The sequence below is a fragment of the Monodelphis domestica genome, chromosome 2 (genome assembly GCF_027887165.1).
Source record: "Monodelphis domestica isolate mMonDom1 chromosome 2, mMonDom1.pri, whole genome shotgun sequence".
Lineage (NCBI taxonomy): Eukaryota > Metazoa > Chordata > Mammalia > Didelphimorphia > Didelphidae > Monodelphis > Monodelphis domestica.
This window is the reverse complement of record NC_077228.1, coordinates 79,728,462-79,749,936: the sequence shown is the minus strand read 5'-3', so window position 1 is coordinate 79,749,936 and position 21,475 is coordinate 79,728,462. Positions and strand designations below refer to the sequence as shown.

The 21,475-nt window shown below is 43.5% G+C and overlaps 1 protein-coding gene across 5 annotated transcripts in view; it reads right to left on the bottom strand.

Annotated features, from left to right (window-relative positions):
* Window positions 1-684: 684 nt before the first annotated feature.
* Window positions 685-21,475, bottom strand: part of NPL (N-acetylneuraminate pyruvate lyase) — a 66,305-nt gene continuing 45,514 nt past the window's right edge. For 4 of the 5 annotated variants that reach the window (XM_007480930.3, XM_007480929.3, XM_007480931.3 and 1 more), the window contains 8 exons: window positions 19,283-19,340; window positions 16,512-16,587; window positions 7,215-7,307; window positions 5,187-5,335; window positions 4,994-5,040; window positions 4,482-4,566; window positions 2,715-2,754; window positions 685-996 (listed from right to left, as the gene is read on the bottom strand). In XM_007480930.3, coding sequence (XP_007480992.1) covers window positions 845-996; window positions 2,715-2,754; window positions 4,482-4,566; window positions 4,994-5,040; window positions 5,187-5,335; window positions 7,215-7,307; window positions 16,512-16,587; window positions 19,283-19,340 — 700 coding nt within the window. In that variant the 3' untranslated portion in view covers window positions 685-844. Of the gene's footprint in view, window positions 2,755-4,481; window positions 4,567-4,993; window positions 5,041-5,186; window positions 5,336-7,214; window positions 7,308-16,511; window positions 16,588-19,282; window positions 19,341-21,475 lie in introns of all 5 variants that reach the window. The other variant, XM_056815628.1, reaches the window with a different exon arrangement.

The following is a 21,475-nucleotide window of genomic DNA, read 5'->3' as shown; positions in this document are numbered from 1 at the left end:
GCCTCTCTGGTGCCGTGCCCAGCCCAGCGCAGCGCTGGCAGCGCTGAATCAACAATAAGAATTCCGGGCAATGATGATTCTCTATATTACCAGATGAGTTAAAGGAGAATCAGGAGGCACTCGGCGGACATGGACAGGCTGGGAGGAATGAATGCCTTCCCCGAGCCCTCCAACAAGGCCTCCTGCTTCATACACTTCCATTCAGAAAGCACTTTTAAAAGGTTACGGAATAACCTGTGCGGGAGGTAGGCGCAGTTCCGCTCATTTACCAAAGAGGAACCTTCGAATCCTGGATTCCGGCGAGGCTTCACGTCATGACCACTTACTGATTGGCTTGACAGCAGGACTCTGCTGTCTCGAACCCCTCTACTCCCCCATCTCCCCCTCCTCCCCCCAAGCCATGCTGGCTGCGTCCCTCCCACGCGGTTTGTGAAAAGTTGAGGCTTGTCCTGCCAGGCCAACAGGTGTAAAGAACGTCCAGCGTTTACCTTCAGAGGAGGTAGAAAGATGGTGCTGGAGAGCAAGCAGGAGAAAAGCCAGAACCTCCCAGGCCACGGAGAGAAGCGCCCCCTGCGGAGGGCAGCTAAGGGTGCTGATGCCGTCCCACATTCCCTCCCAGGAGGTAGGTCCCCAAGGCCCTCCTGTCCCCACCCATGGAATAAAACATCACTCTGAGCCTCCGAGTTGGTTTCAAATACTTGATTGATCCATTGGCATAGAATTCCTTCTAAAAATAGTGTTTAGTGCAGGTTGATTACAAAATTCCCTGAGAAATGCAATTTCACCAGGCTGGGTCTCATCAGACACTCTGGCGGTGCTGTCCCTGGCTGCTCAGCCCTTGGAGTCAGGGGAAGCAATGGCTTTCCAGGCTCTTCAGCTTGGCCTCGGCACCAAGAGTAAATTCCTCGGAGGCTCTCTGCAGGGGCAGCCGAGGTGGACCCATCTGGATCCCAGAGACAAGAGTCATGATGGCTTTTGTCTGTGCAACTCCGAGACCTGGGCAAGGAAGGAAAGCCATGGTTAGCTCCCTCCTTCTCTAGAGAGCCACGCTCACTGCACCTCTGGTTTAGAGGAAGAGGAAACCTTGGGCCACTTCATTGGCAGATGGGGGAAGTAACTTGTCCAGGGTCACACAGGTAGCATAAGTGATGGAGGAGGGATTTGAACCTGCGTCTTTCCCCCCCCCCCCCCAACCTGCGTCTTTTCAACTAAAACCAGATGCTCTTTTCACTGGACCACGAAGACACCCCCATGGAGAGTGGCCGCTAGAGACCGTGTGGTGGGAGTGGCTGAAGTACCTGTGGACCTTAGAAGAGAGGGCCTGGGGTACACGGCAGCCAGCATGTGAGGTCCACAGCTGGGCTGAGGGACTGGTCGATCTTGTGAGCTCTCTCAGCTCTCACCTTCTGTGGCTTTAAAGATCAGCCAGAATAGGGGGCCAGAGACTGTAGTTCAAGCGGGCAAGCTGCCCTACAGCAGGAAAGGTTAGTGTGAAGAATGTTTTCGGCATACACTTTAAATGGAGGCACGACTCATCGGAGGGCATTCGGCTTGCGCCCCACTAAGTCCCGGCCCTGCATAAGCTGTGCGCGGAGGATGCAGAGCCCAGAGGCCCAAGCCGACCGCCCAGCTCCCAGGAATTTACTTTTTATATTTTAGTTTATATTCTTATTTCCTCTGCGCCACCCTGCACGCCGTTTCTCTTCTTGAGGGGGAAAAACTTGTTCTTTTTCTGGTCTTTGTATTCTTAGGACTTGGCAAGAGCCAGGCCTACAGAATGTGCTAAAGAGGGAGAGAGACTCGCTACCTCATTTTGCCGTCCTTCGCAGCATGTGCGAGCTCCTGTAGGGATCGCCTGGGAGGGGAGTGCCTGGAGAGGAAAAGCTGCGGGGCCCAGGGGAGGCCCACAAAGGCCCAGGGATTCCCCGATCACTGATGAAAACTCGGCCCTCAGCCCTGTCCCGACCACCCGACTACATCTTCAGCTGCCTAATGGATGTCCAGCATGGGAGGTCCCACGGAGATCCCAAACTCCTCTCTTCCCCCAAACAACCTGCTCTCACCAAGGACACCACTATTCTCCCAGTTATGCAGGCGTCCCACCCGGAGTCATCCCCACACCTGACTTTTTCTCCCCAATATCTGACTAATTCCCCAATCCAGCCCATTCGGCCTTCACAGACTCCTGTGAAGACTCCCTTCTCTAACAATGAGCGGGCCACCATCACCCTAGGCCCGGACTCCTTCGGGTATGGCGGCTTCCAGGAGCCTCACCTTCTCCCACCCACTAAGCTGTGGGGGTCCCCGTTACAAGTAGTCCTTCCTGATCCGCCCTGAGGGCCGCACCGGCGCCCTCCCTCCGGGGCTTCCCTCCCACTGATCCTGCAGATGTCATCTATCGGACCAGCTCCCCATTGGCTGGCGTTCCCCGAGGCAGCAGCCAGGGCTCTTCTCTGTGCCTGGTGGGCGGTGACAGGCACCCAGCAGGGACCGACTTGAGAAGGCGAGGAGGGCAGACTAGAGCTGTAGCTGCCTCAGAAGGCAGTCCCGGGGACAGGGACGGGGACGGGATAAGCACAAGGATGACGGGACGGAAACTTCTTTTCCAAAACCTTCAACGCGGAGCATTTTACAAACTTCGCGGAAGTCAGGGAGGTATTTTCTACCTCTGCCCCCTAATGACACAGGAAATGGAAGAAAGGTCTTGTACTTACCCAGTTTGATCACATAGTTCATAAATCTCTGGATGTAAAACTGAAAAAAGGATAAAAAACATTAGTATGAGTGACGGGATGTGAGCTGCCTGTATCAGAGGGCTGTCACATTGCTAGAATCCTAAGATTAGATATTGTATTTGTCTTTGCTTTTGAAAGTCAAAACGAAGAACAAGAGACACGAAGTGGTGGAATTAAGAGCAGGGTACAGGGGCAGCTGGTGACTGGGTGGATGGAGAGTCAGGTCTGGAGCTGGGAAGTCCTGGATTCGAACTGGGTTTCAGATACTTCCTAACTTGTGACCCTGGGCAAGTCACTTAACCTCAAATGCTCAGCCCTTATTGCTCTTCTGTCTTGGAAGAGATCCCTAGTATCTATTCTAAGGCAGAAGGTAAGGATTGAAAAAATAGGGTAGAGGGTTCGTTGCCCCTAGAGCTTAGATGGCTTATACACATACGGTGAGGTATGAAAAAAATGTGTATGGACCGGTGCATAAATATATATATACAATATACCTGTTAATGTTTTTCTATTTCTATCCATAAGTATATTGTGCCTTACGGTTTGCAAAGCACTTACAAATATTTTCTCATTTTATTCTCACAACAACTCTGTAAAGGCGGTGTTATTATTATCCCTGTTTTTATAGAAGAATTGGAGGCACACAGAAGTTAAGTGACTTGTCCGAGTTGAATTAACATTACTCCTAACTTCTTGACTCCAGGCCACCCAGCTGTCCCATAACAACTGAGGAGTTAGTTGATAATTAAAATATTTAGGTAGAGAGGGGCCTAGCAAAGCTGGAAACATGAGGAAATTGTGCCAGTGGCCTTGGATTCTGGCTGAAGGGCTGTGACGTGGGATGCCAGGGCCGAGGGATGGGCCTGTGCTCTCACTGACAGAGAAGGGTCAATCTTCTGGCCCCAAGCCTCTCTGATCCTGGCAGGGCTAGGGTCCTGGAGAGACTCCCTGGCCACTGCTGGGCTTCCCCGAAGTCAAAGCAAGCCTTTAGTGAAGGAACTAAAGATAAACTTTTGAAAATGAGAACGAAGGAGCTAAAGAGGCTACCCTTAGCCTGTGGGTTCCATACCAATCTGCCAGAAATCTGTTTTTTGCCCCTACTGGAGATTTCTGTGACTTTGGGACTCTTAAAAGCTCTTCTTTTCCTGTTTCTTTGTCCTCTTCAATTTGCATAAAGTGCTTTACCAGTAGGCAGTTTGGGCTGTTTCTCTATTTCATAGAAATGCATTTTCTTTAACTGGCATATAGGTTAGCATCTGGGGTTGTTTCTTAGGGACCATTTAGTCTACCTCCGCTTCTCAGTCAGAGTGGCTCATGTTACCAGCTCTCAGTATTTCCCCCAGGTCTTTTACAATTCAACAAATAAGTGCCTTTAGGGCAGTGATTCTCTGACACCCTATTTTTTTTTTTATAAAATAAAAAATATTTTACAATCTGTAGTGAAAAATAATAGACAATGCCTTCCATAAAGAGAAACTGAAAGTTTTCTCAAAGGGGACAATTTAGACCTGGAGAGGACACAATGGATTTGAGGTATTGAGTTTTATAGACAACAAAGAGAAGATAAAAAGGCAACTGATACACTTGGGGGGATGGGCTTTTTCTGGGAATAAGAAAGGAGGAAGTGGAATAGAGAGGGATGAAAGGAGACAGAAAACTAATGAGACTACCTAGCACAGGGCTGACGAGTTTGGAGGAGGGAAAAAATAAGGCCAGGTTTTATGTGGAGAGAAGACAGGGCTATACCTGATAGTTCAAGGCTAAGGGAAGGTCCTGGCGCTCAAAAGCTTCCAACATCTGGTTTGTTTTTTTGCCCAGGTAGTTGTAGGTGCTGCCAAGAAAATAAAGAGTACCAATGATTCAGGAACTACAATGAGAAGAGGTGCCTCTGTGGTTTACAATGTTTATTCTACACAGCTATGATTGCACACTTGTACGCACAGACATTCACTCACACATACACATACACTATAGCTCCTCCCCCAGCGACGTAAAAGGGGAAGTAGATCTTTAGAAGCTGTTTTCTGGGGGGCTGGTCACTTCTTTAGTTTTAAGTGCTAGGAACTCCCATGAGGGAGGAAGAGGAAAAGAAAAGGAAAAAAGCAAAAAGAGAGAATGGGAAAGTTGGGGAAGAAGAAGGGATGATGGGGTGATAGGGAATGAAAGAAGCCAGAGAGGTGAAGGGGCCATAGTGGGACAGGACCAAGTGTCACCAGTAACTGCCTAGGGCATAACACCACACAAAAGACAGCCATTACCTGCCAATGGCTCCAGTTGCTCCCATGGCCAGGCCACTCAGCAGTTGCTATCAGAAAAAGATGAAAAGCATGGACTTTTATATAGCATGCCCCTCACAGCATCCCTCCTCCTCCTTACTCTGGCCAAGGAGAATGCTATGGGCAGCCTATGTTCTGGACTTGGGGCTCCTGACAAAAGAGGGAGAACAATTACCTCATCTACCCCAAAAAGGAGAGCGAACTGCCGATGACTGTTCTGATCCACACACTGTCCAAAGTCTAAGAGATCTACATCGCTGAACTTCAACCCTTGAAAGGTGGGAATTTGATCTTGAATCCCGTCCAGCAGCTCTTCAGCACGAACTATTCAGAACAAAGATTGCTCATTAATCCACATCCTTTTAGTGATGAAAAAGCCTTCTTACAATGGCAGTCCCATGTATCCCTGCTCTGGCTCCCTCTCTCATAGTTTGGCACTAGGGCTGCCCTGTTCAGACTGAGAGTCAATTGGAGAGCCATCACCATGGCAACGAGGCCCTGGTGTATTTTCATTTACAAACAGTCTCATAACAAGTATAGTTAAGTAGCAGGCAAATCAAAGAAGCCATCTGAAGGTTCTCTGGATGTGGAAAATTACGTTCCCAAATCTTCATCCTGCTACCAACATATTTTTGTAGAACTATTATTTTTCAGCTTAATTGACTAAAGATTGATAGGATTCTTTCCTTGTCCTTAAATATCTAAACCAGTGCGAATATATTCCAATAATGGTAACAGATAGAGGTGAAGAAGCAGCAGAGGGTGTAGAAGAAAAACTTTTTAAAATTAAAAAATTTTTTTCCTCAATTAAATGTAAAAATAATTTTAACATTAATTTTTTTTAATTTTGAGTTCCAAATTCTCTTCTTCCCAATTTTCCCTCTCCCTGAGATAGTAAATAGTCTGATATAGATTTTACAGGTGCAATCATGTAAAACATTTTTCCACACTGGTCATCTTGTGTAAGAGATCTCAAAAAAAATATGAAAGGAGGCAAAATAGAGCATATTTTGATCTACATTCAGACCCCAACTAGTTCTTTGTCTGGAGGCAGAAGGCAGTTTTCATCACGATTCTCTGGCATTTGTCTTGGATCACTGTTGAGAATAATTAGATCAAGAGGAACTGCCTCATTTACCATATTCTGGGCTTCCCTTTCTAATGTCAAGGTGGTTGAACCTTCCCATGGAGTGCAAGTCAGCACCCAGGCTTCCTCTGGAGAAACATATTCACAGCATGTTCAACCTGAGGGCTGCATGCATATGTGTGTGTGTGTGTGTGTGTGTGTGTGTGTGTGTGTGTGTGTGTGTGTGTGTTAGCCTCTGATCTTCTGTATTAGAATTGATACTAAATATTGGTTCCAAGGTCTGAGGTCAAATTTGAACCTAGGACTTCCCGTTTTTAGACTATACACTAAGCCCCTAGGAGCCCCCGTGGTTTCTTACTGACTCTCATGTGCATCTTGCCCATGTGAGGGGCTGCCTCTTTGAGGCAATAAAGTATAAAAGTCTACTTTAAAGAACGCAATGATTTCTGGCCTCACTTTTTCTTCCTTTCCTCTGAAAAAGGGACTTGTGATCTTCCCAGTCCTTCTGTCCTCACAGAAGTGACTCCCTACAGCTACCACCATACTTCTTGAAGGACAGAGGACCACTGTTGGAAGATGAACCTAATCCATCTCCTGCCTTGGCAGAATACAGGGATGCTGAGCGAACTGTTGAGACAGTGCAGAATTCAGGTGAAGGAAGAAGGCTCATTTAACAGTTTACCACATGTTTCATGTTTGGATATTAAATATCAAGCACTTGGAAGATCCTAACAGGAGTTATGGGTTACTCCTTCATGTTTTAAGCCTAGCCTTTTGTGTTTTAAGCTGAGGTGAAAGGAGAGAGTGGTCCTGATCTCTGTATTTCCAGAAGGAACTCTTATTAATTTCCTTTGGGGAGATCTTAGATGTGCAAAACCTAAGCTTTGTTTGAGAGACTATATTCAGAGTTATCCTCTGAGGTGGAGGCATAATGAGTCAGGAGCAAGTAGAAAACCCCTGACTCTGGAACTGATCCCTGACAGCTCAGACCTGGGAGCTCTCAGAAGAAGGAGCACTGCAGCCCTTTGGGTCAGGGGGTCATTACAGTAAGAAGGAGCAATTAATGGGAGAGAGAGCGAGGGGCTGAAGAAAAGAAACAAAGAAAAAAGTACTCACTTTTTATTCCTGTCAAAGCAGGAATATGATAGTAATAAAATGGCACCTTGGGGGCAGCAGTAGCCACTTCTTTTAGAAATGCAATCAGGCCATCTGAAACAAAGTGATAAAACAAATTGAAGTAATCACAGACTTAATGTAAATGAAAACATGGAAAGGTAGAGGAATGCTGACCAACGTAATAACCAGAATTATTTTAAGAGAACTAAAGAAGAAAATCCTTTCTTCTTCTCAGTAGAGAGGTAAAGGACTATGTATATTGAATGTTAGATATATAGTCATTTGCTGTTGTTAGGCTGGCAAGGTTTGCCCCCCCCCCAAACCATTATTTTCTATCCTAGCATCAACTCTAGGACAGAAGGGCAAGGGCTACGTACATTGAGTTAAGTGACTTGCCCAGGGCCACTCATCTAGAGAGTGGTTGAGGTCACATTTGAATCTAGGACCTCCCAATTTCAGACCTGACATACTATCCACTGTGCCACCTAGTTACCCCGTAACACTGTCTGCTCAACTGTTTTTTTTTTAAATAGTTGTTTTGATTTGTTATAAAGAAGGCTTCAGAGAGAGGTATATCAGTGATGTGTGTATGAAAAATACAGATAAAACTACATACATGTGTATTTCTCTATAAATCATATGCATATAAACAAAGAAGTATACTCTTCACCAAAGCCTTTCATTGAGCTCCATCAAAGCATGAAGACGATGCTGAGTCATCAGAAACTACGTAAGCAGAGCACTAGCTTTGGCAGGTGCCAGTAAGCCCAGTGGCCTTGGAGACAGACCCCAGGAAGTGCCTGTCCCCTGATCCAGGGTAATTATAGGTCCAGGGCCAGGACAGGCTGCAGAGGCTGCACAGCCCAACCTCTTCATTTATAGATGAGGAAATGGGGAGCAGGGAGGTCAGATAACACCCCTGAGTTCCTGCAGGTATTGAATGGCTGAGCCTTGCCCACTGCTCTGCCTACTCGGATTCCTCAACACTGGTTCAGTTGTCCTAGTTTGGAGGCACTTATACTGAAGGACTGGCCACTAGCTCATGGATATTTTTTGCTGCAATAGATCATGAAGAATCACTTCCCAAGGAACAAGAGGTTTTGATCTGTCATTAGTGGGGCTACTCATGAATCTTCCATAGAATGTAAGAACTAAATAGAAATCTGCTAACAACGGCTTTCTTGGAGGCATCTGGGTGGCTCAGGGGATAGAGAGTTAGGCCTAGAGACAGGAGGTTCAGGGTTCAGATCTGGTGTCAGACACTTCCTAGCTGTGTGACCCTGGACAAGTCACTTGACCCCCATTACCTAGCCCTTCAGGCTCTTCTGCCTTGGAACCAATACACAGTATTGATTCTAAGATGGAAGGTAAGGGTTTAAAAAAAAAAACAAAGAAAATAATGGCTTCTTTAGTTCTGAAGCAGAAACTTCTGATCTACATCCTCATTGTCACTTCTGGTACCAGGTCAGGATCTTTTTCTGTTTTCTTGCTCAAAGAACCCATATTTTTTTTTATAGGGTATAATCTAACTGACATCCTACTGCCCTGGGCTGCTGTAAAGAGCTGGTACCAGCCTCAGCACATTTTAGGACATTTCCTCTAGCATGTTTTGTAAATATAAGAAGCCCATTTGGTGGGGCTACAGCAGAATGGGGCCAATAAGACAGGGAATAGACTTGCTTTAGAACTGGGTTTTTTTTGCATATGGTTCACAGAACCCCAAGGGATCTGCAGAAAAAATTTCAGGGCAGGAGGTGGTCTATGAACTTTGATGGGGAAAAAAAATTGACATCTTCATTTTTTATTAACCTCTAAATAAAAGTTGTTATTTTCTTCAAGTGTGAGTTTAAAAAATATACTTTTTTAGTATATACATACATGTAGTGCATACATACATACATAATATATATTATCTATATAAATTATTTGGAGAAAGCTCACAGGCTTCACCAGATTGCTAAAGAGATCCATGAAACATTGAAAGGTTTAAAATTTCTATATTTGAATAAGGCTGAGTGGTAACTGAGATTATTGTATAAGGGATAGATGCCTAAAATTCTGCTTTCAGAGAGGGTTGATAAAAATAGCATAAATATGAATCACAAGCAATTATCAATGCACCACCATGTTAACTGCTTTGAGTTTACAAATACAAAAAAACCCCCAAGCAGTCCATGTCCTTAAAAACTTATGTTCTGTTGGGGAAACCATACATATAGATGAGTTTACAGAATGTTAACACCAGATAACTGGGGGAGGGAGCACTGGTGAGGAGGCTAAGGAGAGGACTTCTGTAGGAGATGGCACTTAAGGTGGAGGTGAGGTGGCAATGCCAGACAAAAGGCCCCAGGAGAGAGAGAATGGTATTTATGGGGGACAACAGAGTCAGTCTGGCTGGACTGTAAAATGCATGGAGGGTCAAGTAGAATATGGTTAGGAGGGTCCATTGGGACAGAGTCATAGAGGGCCTGAAACACCAAACGGAGGAGTTTTATATGATCCTTGAGATTAAGGGGAACCGCTGGAGTCTACTGAATAGGGGAATGACCTAGTTAATTAACCCTGTGCCATAGAAAACTCATTTTGGCCACTGTATGGAGGATAGACCCCCAAGAGGAGACAGACAGAAGGCAGGAAGGCCAATTAAGAGATAAGTGCAGGGGCAGTGAGGTGGCACAGTGGATAGGGCGCCGATGTTTCTTGGCTGTATGATGCTGGACGAGTCACTTAACACTGTTTATCTAGCTCTGGTTTTTGTTTCAGCGTTGTACAGAAAGTAAAGGTTAAAAAAGAATATAGACTAGTGCAGGGATGGCAAATCTTTTACAGACAAAATTACAAATTGCATGGAGAAGGGGAGGGGAGCATTGTGGCCCTGTGGTCCTCTGGCTTTCTGGTAATGAACTCTGGCTCTGGGCTTGGGCAAAGGCGTGTGTGGTCACAGAGCAGGTTCTGAGTGCCCCTCTGCCATGTATGCCATAGGTTCATACCAGGGGGCTATGCAACAATCAGCGTGAGGAGGGAATGAACAAGGGTGGTGGCCATGTTGCAGGGAGCAGAAGTCAAAGACATGAGAGATGATGGGAAGGGAGGAGTGACCTGGCTTGGTCACTCGTTGGACAGCTGGCGTGATAGTAAGTGTGGCATTGGGATGACCCCATGCTTTCAAACTAGAGTAACTAAAAGTAACCAGAAGACCTCGGTGTTCTTGACCAAAAAAAGGGGGTGCTTAGGGAGGAGCAGGTTTAGGTTAATAGTAGCTTTATGCTTAATCCCTTTCATGGACTGGACTTCGGTGATATATGTTTGTTATTATCAGTTGTGGAATTTGGACTTACAAATCCCCAAACACAGAATTCAATGACAACATTTCAGGAAATCCCAACATTTTTGCAGCAACAAAGTTGCTGCATGTTTCCGTGCTGTTGGATATGACTTGGGAGGTCTTGGCTATCTAGTTCAAACTCTTCATTTTATAAATGGGAGACTCAGGGTGAGACTGACTTTTTATCTGTTCTAGGAACATGGTATTTTTATTCATCCATTTGATGAGACTTGACCAAGCAGTTAGAATGTGCCAGGTATTGTGCTATTGTGTTGAGCCTTCATGAAACTCATGTTTTATATTCTATTACGTATGAACATTTATAGAAAATTATGTATAATTCATCTTTCTTCAAGGTAATGTTTTAACTCTACAGCTCCATTTCTCACTACTCTTTTCAAGTCCTGGTTATTTGGCTTCTATTACCACTGTTCTACTGAAACTAATCACTCTAGGTCACCAATGACCAGGTCCTAATGGTCAGTCCAGTAGCCTTTTTTCCAGTCCCAAGACTGCTGGAACTCTACAACTTTTGACAGTTGGCCACTGTCTTCTACTGGATACTCTTTCCGCCTTTAGCTTCATGGACAGCTTGTGCCTCCCATTTCTCCTTTTCTTCATTTTCTCCTTTGCTGCCTCTTTATCCCTTCTTGATCCCTTAACCTGGGTATTCTAATCAATGATCTGTTCTTGGTCCTCTTCTCTTCTTTTGCAATCTCTTTCATTTCTGCAGCTTCAACTATCACCTCTCTCCCAATGACCTCTAAATCTGTATCTCTAGTCTAGATTTCCCACATGCTAACCACATGAATCTATAATAGTCTATCTGACATCTCTCCTGGGCACCTCTAACCAAATATATCTCCAACTGAGCTTTTTATTTCCTCCCATAAAAGCATAGAGACTTTAGCTGTACTATAAAAACTGAGAATTAAGAGTATAAAAGTGTTCTGGTCTACAGTTCTAGTCTCTGTTGAATAAAGAGCTAATTAAGAGTGTACTTAATGACCCAAAAAAGGCAGAACAAGTAGCTAGATCATTAAGGGTGTTTATGGTGTCCTAACTAAGAGTAGGATATCTTTTTCTTAGCCAAAAAAATAAATAAAAGGAGAGGTATCTCTTTTGTTTACCACTGACCACACAACAAGAGGAAGGGAGGCTTTAGTTACTAAACACTTCATCTTCAAAGATGTGGGTGCCTATAGCAACTGACTTCTTTGTTGAGTAATTCTAAAAGTCCTAACTGAAACAATATACTTTTGTTTTTATCCATGCTGTGGAATTTGATCTTTGGTTTCACAATTACTATGAAATGTGAGTTGGAAACTACTTGAGTGGGAAGGTGTTTTCTAATTTAATAGGAGGACTTTGGTCAGTCAGAACCTTATAATTCAAAGATCTAGAGCTGGGATCTCTGGGATTTTCTAGTTTAACTTTCTCATTTTACAGATTAGGAAACTGAGGTCAAGAGGTTACATGACTTGTCCAAGGTGACACACATTATGTCAAAGTCAGGAAACTTCTCTCTATGTAGACATTCATATATTTAATGTCTTTGACATTTGACATTAGGTAAAATTCATGAGTAGATGATTTTTCCTTCTACATCTTGTGCTTAGTTAGCCACTTTCTGAGAAAACTGAAGCTATTCACATTGCCCCTTTCATCATCCCTTCTTTCTAATCTTTGATTTCCTCCTAACTACTGGTTTCTTCCTTTCTGCCTTCAAATACGTCCAAATGTTTCCTCTGGAAAAAAAAAATGTCACTAGACCATAGCATTCCCTCAAGCTATTGTCCAACATCTTCTCTACCAAATTCCTAGAAAAATGTGCAGACACCCATTGCCTCCACTTCCTCTCTTTTCACCCTTCAACCCTTTTTACAGGTAGTTCCAAATTTCAAACTGTTTTCTCCCAAATTACCAAATGTCTCTTAATTTGATGGTCTTTTTTTCAGGCTTCCCTTTTCTTGATCTTTATGTTGTTTGATCCAATGGATTGTTCTCTCTCAAATAGCTTTATTCTCTGAGTTTTTTGTGACATTATTAAGCTCCTTATTCATATCTGGTCTCTTAACTGTGAATGCACTTCAAGGCTCTGTCCTAGGCTGCCTTCTCTCTATAAACTCTCTTGGTAAGCTAATCAGCTCCTATGGGTTTAGTTTACCTCTATGTAGATGACTTTCAAACATATATAGAGAAATCTGAATGTGCTGTTTCGTAAAGCAGCATGGATAGGAGATAAACTGTTGGAGTCAGGAAAGCCAAGGCTTGTTATCCGCTGCTCACTGGACATTTCAAACTGGATGTATTTGAAATATCTCAAACATAACATGCCCCAAACAGAATTTATTACTTTTTCCAAGACTCTCATAACCACCAAATCTATATATTTTTTGAGGACACCATTATTTTTCTATCTTTCCAGGTTCAAATGTTTAGTCTTCAAAAATCAAGTTCTGATTCTTTCTCACCTTACATATCTAGTCTGTTGCCAAATCTTGATGCTTCTACCTCAAATAATCCCTTTGCCATTTGACCCCTTCTCTTTCTTCACAGGCCACCACTTCCTTTATATCTTTATTATTTTAAGTCTCCCCCCTCCAAATTGCCATCCAAGTGATTTTCCTAAAGCATGGGTACAACTATCTCAATCTCCTACTAAATAAATTCCATTGGCTCCCTATTATCTCCAGGATGGAATACAAACTCCTCTGCCTGGAATTTAAAGCGCCCCACAATCTAGCATTGAATTTTATTTCTAGTTATTTTATGACCCTTCATATTCTTTCCATTCTCAAACAAGCCTTGCTCTTACTCATGCATAACAGTCCATCTCTTGCTTTCATTCCTTTATACTGACTGGTTGTCCCCAATTCCCTCCTTCCCTCCTTGCACCTGCTTCTTGAATCCTGAGTCCTTCTTTCCTTCCTTCTTTCTCTTAAAAAAGAAACCCCTTATCTTCTATATTAGAATTGATATAAATATCAAGTCCAAGGCAGAAGAATGGTAAGGGCTAGGCAGTGGGGGTTAAGTAACTTGCCCAGGGTCACAGAACTGGGAAGTGTTTGAGGCCAAATTTCAACCTGGGACCTCCAGTCTCAAGGTCTTGCTCTCAAAGCACTGAGCCATCTGGCTGCTTCCTCTGATTATCTTTTAAAGCAGGGTTCAAATGCTAGCTTCAATGTAAAGAAGCCTTTACTGATTCTCTAGTTGCTAGTGCACAAATACCTTTGTATTTGTTTTGAGTATACATATAGATGTAAGTATGTGTGTGTGTCTACCCACACACGCTATACACATGCTTTGTCAATCTTTCTTGCATGTGTAGTCTTCTCCAATTAGACTTTGAGTTCTTTGAGAGCAAGGACTAACTTCTTTTTCTATCTGTATCACCAGAGCTTAACAGGATGTTTATTGTGCTGCCCCTGAGCCTCATTATCTCCATTTATAAAACCTGGACTGTGCTACTCATCCCACTTTCCCCACTGGGGTGTTGTGAAGAACATGCTGTTTCATGAGTCAGCATGGATGGTAGATAAAGTTTTGGGTTTAGAGTCTGGAAAGCCAAGGACACTCACAAGCTCTGACTGGCACTTCATCTGTCAAACAAAAAGACAATAGCTGGAATAGCCATTCTGCAGGACTACTGTCATGTTCCAAAGAAACAATGTACATAAAACACTTTGCAAATTTTAAAGTATCAAAAGAAGAAACTCAAGCTCATCTATTGCCATATTTTTTTTTTTAAATGCTCCAAATCACTCATAATTTGAGAAATTCAAGTTAGAGGAAGTTTGAGGTTCTACTTCAGACCCATCAGACTGGCAAAATTGACCAAACAGAAAATGATGAATGGTGGAGGGGGTTGGAGAGGCACAATACTATGAATTGGTCTGGGCCATTTTGGAAAACACTCTGGAACTACTCTCAGAGTTACTAAGCTACATATAACCCTTATAGCTGTGCAGATGATTTTTTTTTTCATTAAAGTTCAAGGTTTTATATTTTTCCCTGTTAGATTTAGTCTCTATTTTTGTCCTTCTGAGAACATCACTTTGCATCCACTTTCACAACATTTGTTGTACAGGTTGTCTTTCCTCTATTCACACATCCACCATCTTGGTGCCTTGACTACTGAAAAAGCCTTATGCCTGGCTGCCTCAAGTCCCTTCCTGCTCCTAAAAAACAATTCGGTGGCACCCACTTAACAAACTGTGGGGGACTTTGTCTCACCTCAATAAATTCCTATGGCTCCCTAAACCCTTCAGGGTCAAGCAGGAAGTCTTGTACGTAGCATCCAAAGCCCTCTATTATATGGCTCCCTTTGACCTTTCTTCTAGTCTTCTCATATCTTACTCCCATTAAGCCCTCTCAGATTCTGCTGCACTGGCCTCCTGACTGGCCCTCACCCAAGACCCTCCTCTGTCTGTGCCTCTCCAATGGCTACCCTCTAGCATAGAAAGCTATTCCTTCCCATCTCCATCTCCTCACTTCCTGGCTTCCTTCAAGGCTGCTAAATCCCTCTCATCTTCTTTAGGAGGTCTAGACCAATCCTTTCTACAGGTCCTCCTTCTTGTCCCCCTTCCCTTTCAGATTACCTTCCATTTACAGTGTATATTTCTTGAATAGTTATTTGAATGTTGTCTCCCCTTTCAGACTGGGAGCTCCTTGAGGGCAGGGAATGTGTTTCTGTCTTTCTGTGTATCTCCAGAAATTAAGAGCAATGCCCGGCACATAGGAAAGCAATTAATAAATGCTTGATTACTGATTGCCTATCTGCAAATGGAATAATTGTGTGATCTAAGCCTTCATCCAGGAAAACATTGAACTGAGCATTTTGGGGGCAGGGGAAGGAGGAAGTGGGTTATGCTGATCTCAAGTGGCCTTGGTAATATAGACATAGCATTAGTGATTCCATTTTGCCTTTAAACACCATCTTGTGAAATTAAGTCTCAAAGTCACTTGAATTTGGACAAGTGACAAGATTACTCCCCTCTCCCAAGAGACACCCAACTTAAAGAATGTCACAAAACAATCTCTTTTTCTTTCTTTCTGTGAATTTTAGATTAACTCCACCCTGCTTAGACTTTAGAATTCTAGAAACCAGGAATGTATACATTCCCACTTAAGGATTAACTGTGGGGGAGGATGGTCTATGACCCATGTGTGCTAGCAAGTGACAAATTAGAACAACTGACTGACCCCCCCTGGGCTGTCCAAAGCCAAGTTTAAGACACCATTGGTACATGTGAGACACAGGGAATGATGTAAAGAACTGCCTTTATATTTCACATCACTTCCAGTGAGAGGGACTTTTTGTGATCTTTGGCGGTAGAACTTGACTTGGAGCTCAAGCATGGGACCTTAGACAGCTTCCCTAAAAGGAACACTTGGTGAGTGATAAGGTTGACTCCCCTTTCCCTAGACCTTCTGAAGGCACCAGCCTCCAAGGAGGCCCCTCATCTTGGAGGAGGCCTCGTGGCTGGAAGCAGAGCTAGATTTAATCTTCAGGGAAGGCCCCTTGGCTGAGGCCTCTTAATTCCCCCTGGCTCAGACCAGGCCGGAGCAGATCTTCCCTTTTTCTCTCTCTTCCTCATTCTTAATTTCTTCCTTCTATTGTAAATAAACCACCATAAAATTCCATTCTGACTTGAGTATTTCATTGGTATTTAGAGTTTAAATCCCTGGTGACCACTAAAAAATATATTCAGTCTCAACTCTTAACATTTCCTCAATATTTCCTTACTGTCTCTAGATCCTCTCCTCCATTAAGAAACTCTTTCATCCTGTTTTTCAGTTCCCTCTAAACTGTCTATTAATTGAGTAAAGACTCAAGCTCTGGGTTCTTGGCTCCCTAGAGCCTTGGACCTGGTTTGTTTGGCAACTGCTAAATAAATCCTTTGTCTGTGATATTCTATTTTTTTTTTTATTTCAATGTAACTAACACCTTAGGCTTACAGCCCACTCACCTTTGTTCATTGATTTGAAAAAGAAAGGGGCAATGACAGCAATACCATCAGCTCCTATTTCTGCTGCATGCTGAGCCTGGAAAGGGAGGAAGGAATAAAGTATGTTTAGGTTGGCCATAATCATCTGTTTATTTATAATCCTAAAAATTATATTCATACACCCCAGTGGTTTAAAAAAAAAACCCCCAACAACAACCTGTACCTTCAGCCCTAGAATCAATACTAAGTATTGGGTCCAAGGTAGAAGAGCAGTAAGGATGAATTGCCCAGGGTCACACAGCTAGGAAGTAACTGAGACCTGATTTGAACCCAGGACCTCTTGTTTCCAGGCCTGCCTCTTGATCCTCTGAGCTACCTAGCTGTTCCCTACTGTTCTTAAATGAAAAGATCTGCCAGGGATTTGGGAGGTGGGGGAGGATGGGGAAAAATTTGACATTTAATTTTTTGTTAAACTTTGGTTTTCTTTGTAATGTTATATATTTTATTTTCACATTTAAAAATATTATTCTGAGAAAGGATTTATTATATACAAGTCCTGCTATAGCAGGTGTTGCCAACAAAAATCCCTGAACCTTCTAACAATGATTTGCCAATGAAAATTATGGGTTCCAGGGAAGGGTTTTATGGTGATCTCATTCTTCTCAAGGCTTTTCTTTAGTCCAGAAAATGTAAACACCTCCATGGTAGAGGCCATTTTTCTGTCTTTATAACTCAGGGCCCAGAACAATGCCTTCTGCTTGACAGATACAGAGAGAAGCCAAAGAAAGGGAGGAGGGAAATGAAGGCTGGGGGGGGGGGGGACAGAAATGTCATAACCTTTCAAAATTCCCTGCTAGGACAGCCCCAATGTTGAATACCTGGCCTGGAGTCAGGAAGATCTGAATTCAAATGCAGCCTCAGGAGCTTTCCAGGTATGTGACCCACAAGTCTCTTAGCCTGTCTACCTTAGTTTCCCAGCTGCAAACTTTGCAAATGCACAGGGATGTTATAAGGACCCCAGAAGAGAATAATTGTCAAGCCTTTACTTCAGTGTTTGGCATGTGGTAAGTGCCATATAAATAAATGTTAGGTATTAGTATTGTTGTTGTGGATTATTATTCCAGAGTCTCTTAATTCTTTTCCTAGTGGAAGGCATAAGAGATCTGAGAAAATCCCTTCCACCCAGGGAATAAAATAAGACCTGAAACCTTAACTGAGCTTTGGTCTAAGAGAGGTGCCAGTTGAATGGAACAATTCCAAGGAGACAGAGGAGTTTGGTTCTGAAAGGAGCACTGAAGGAAAGACTGGGCTTACCAGATAGGGCCCCTTGTTCAGATGTAAAGAAGATCAAGAACCTTTGGGGCAAGGAACCCTCCCCCCAACTCCCCTATTTTGTGCAAAATAGCAACTGCCCCACTGGCCCAGAGGAAGGGCAAGCCTACCCCTGGCTCCCAGCAATCACTCCCAGCTCCTCTAGGACACCTCTCCTGATCCTCCTTCTGCTCATCCTCTCCAGGGCTCTGTCTGTAGACAATGTCGGGGTGCAGATGAGCTCCTCCTGCCTTTCTTGGAAGCCCCAGCCCCTAGGACAGAGCCTGGCGTAAAGGAGACACTGAATAAAGGCTTCCTGATGGTAGAGCACTTCAGAATCCCATCTCTTCTTCCAGCCTCTCTACAGAGGCTCCATGAATACATGCCTGTTGGATTGGAGAGTGTGAGGGCCATCCACCTGGCATTAATCAGAACTCGTGTCTGCAGAGGAACTGTGGGATGCTTAGTTCACTCTGGTCATTTACTAGAGCTAGTGCCTCTCATGTGCATGGGGAACTAATCCTATGTAAAGATTTTAAATTACACAGAGATCAAGGGCAATTATAAATTACATGTGAGAAAATTCAGAGAAGTGGTGAAATGTCCTCTTTCCTCATTTGCCTGGCAGGTGCCATATTCTTGTAATGTTTTTCCCCCTCCCTTTGATTTTTAGCAGTCAAACAAGGGAATTCTACAGCTGGTTCTAGAGCCTGAGGTCATGAGTTCAAATCTTACCCCTGAAACGTATTCATTTGTGTAACTTTGAGCAAGTCAGTGTTCTATGCCTCCATTTCTTCATCTATAAAAAGAAGGGGTTAGGCTTGATGGCTTTCAAAGTTGCTTCTAGTTCTTGATTTATGATCTTGAGAAGCTTAAGTCAATGAGTCCAATCCTCTTATTTTATAGATGAGGAAACTGAATTATAGATAAGAGTGAATTATCTGAAGTTCTAGAGGAAGAAATAGATTTGGGATTTGAGCTTGGATGCTCTGACTCCAAGTCAGTGCTTCTTCCTTTCTACCTGCTTTGGTCCAAGATTTATGCCCTGGGTTTGAATCATGCTTCAGACATGTCTTTGCTGTATCAGTCTGGGTCAGTCACTTAACCTCTTTTGGCCTTGCCTTCCTCATCTGTAAAATGAGGATAATAATGTACCAACCTCCCAGGATTATCATGAGAGTCAAATGAGATAATAATTGTAAAGTGCATTTCAAATCTTAAAAGTACAAAGTAAATGCTAGCTATTACTGTTACTATTATTATTATTTCATTAACAAATACTGTTCTTGATATTTGTTTTAAGCAGATTTCCTTGTATACTTTTTTAAATTATGAAGATATTTTATTTTACCAATTACATGTAGTAACAAATTTCCATAAGTTTTCCAAGGTTACATGATAGATTTCCCCTTTATAAAAAGGTGGGAGAAGGCTGACACATTGTGATTTGCCCCAGATCCCTGGACACTCTGCATACATACCAGACTTTGTGATTCTTTCAGGCTTAATGCTCCTACATGAATAATCACATGGTCCAACCTGCATAATTAAGATTAAGCGAGATTAAAGTTTAGCCGTTACTCAGAGGAGCACAGTGTTTCCATGGGTACAATAAAATCACATAAATCTATACAGCACATATGACTATGGAGATAACTGTTTCCAAGAATCCACTGGGAATGGATATCAGAGGTTTTAAATAGTGAGGACCATGTTCAGCAGGGTAATGGGAGGAGCCCAAACCCAAGAAAGATGGTGACGTTCTGTAGATGGTTGGAAGGGCAGATTATCTCCCACCATTGCATGGAACCCAGAAGCCTGCCTACCCTCCTTGGTATCCCCAGCACCTGGGGCTGTGCCTGGCTTATCTCAGGCATGTAATAAAGTCTTGTGGATTGACAGTATCTATGAAGGCCAAATGGAAGTGCTTAGAGAGTGGCACAACGCATTGCCTTGCAAGACATTGGACCTGGAAGAAAGCCAGAATTACCAGCGGAGATAAAGACTTGGATCCTTTTGTGAGTGGTGGCCTGTCTATTTCTTAGAATACCAAACACCAGATATCATTGGTGTGAAAGCAAAGATCCCTCTGTTCCCATGTTAAGAAATACTGAAAGCATTTAAAATTTATCCTGATTTTTTGGGGGCAGCTGGGTAGCTCAGTGGATTGAGAGCTAGCCCTAGAGACGGGAGGTCCTAGGTTCAAATCTGGCCTCAGACACTTCCCAGCTGTGTGATCCTGGGCAAGTCACTTGACCCCCATTGCCTAGCCCTTACCACTCTTCTGCCTTGGAGCCAATATACAGTATTGACTCCAAGACGGAAGGTAAGGGTTTTAAAAAAAAATTTTATCCTGATTTGAACTCTTATTACTAACTTGAAGGAGAACCCCCTATGGGTCTTTAACTATCAGTTGTGAAAGAGTACCCTGCTCCACTCTTGCCACAGTAGCCTAGGAAGAGCTCCTTTCTTCAGTCAGTGGGGTGCTAGTTGCTTAAGAGAAGAGGCCCAAGTTTAATCTGCTGAGAAGGAAGAAGTCTCTCTCTGATTACTTCAGAAGAATGTGGTGAAAGAGGAATTGAATGGCTATAGGGAACTGATTCTTTAAATGACTATTTTGCACCTTATTGACTGGAAAATCAAGGAAAGTCTAAGGAGGCCACATCAGATGGCTTTAATATTCTCCTTAAGAAATGATGGTCAGCCACTGAGATTGGGGAAGGGTTGGGTTGAGGTTTTCCTCGTGCTTTAAAGTTACAAAAGGGCTTTACAGATATTCCCTGATAAGGCAGAAACAGATTGAGTGGGCTGCCAAAGATCATATAGCTCGGAAGTGTCTGAGGTCACATTTGAACTCATAGGTTCCAGACTCCAGGCCTACTGCTGCGCCACCAGCTGACGTTTGTAAAATGGTCAAAGGAGCAAGAGGTCTGAGGGTTCTGGCAGAAGCACGTTTGGGTGACCGTGGCGTTGAGTATGGAAGCAAAACTACTCAGGGCAGCCGGGTGGCCTAGTGGATAGAATTCTGGGCCTGGAGGCAGGAAGACTCCCGCCTCTGAAAGGTTTTTTTCCTTACATCCAGTCTAAATTTGTCTTTCATAGCTTTCACCCACCGAGTGCTCCTCGTCCTGCCCTTTAGGGTCAAGTAAGAGCAACCACCCCTGGTCTAGGGAATGGCTCTTCAGATACTTGATGACAAGGGTCATCTCTGCCCGAGCCATTTCTTCTCCGGGCAACATATCCCCACTTTCTCATGTGGCACGTGTAAACCTTAAAATTTCTTAGACTTATAAATGTTGGAAATTTCACCATCGGGAAATGTCAAGCGATTTCCTTGTCCCACAGGATATCAGCACCTTTCAGCAGTCAGCAGTCCTTCCCCAAAGGTCTCACCAAGGAACAAGCGGCACTAGCAGGAAAAGAATACTTCTGGGTCTTCAAAGTCCTTTCAACATTGATTTTTAACATTTAAAACGACCTCTAGCCGTTTAGTGGGTTTAAAATGATTATTTCTGTTATCTTACTGAGCCTTCATAGAATTCTGTCAACATCTGAAGAATGAGGTCATCGTCCCCTTGGCAGATATCCAGGGACCTGAGGCTGTCCCTGGGCTAACATACTGTATCAAAGATTTGGATAAGAGGATTGATGGTACGCTCGGCACGTCTGTGATG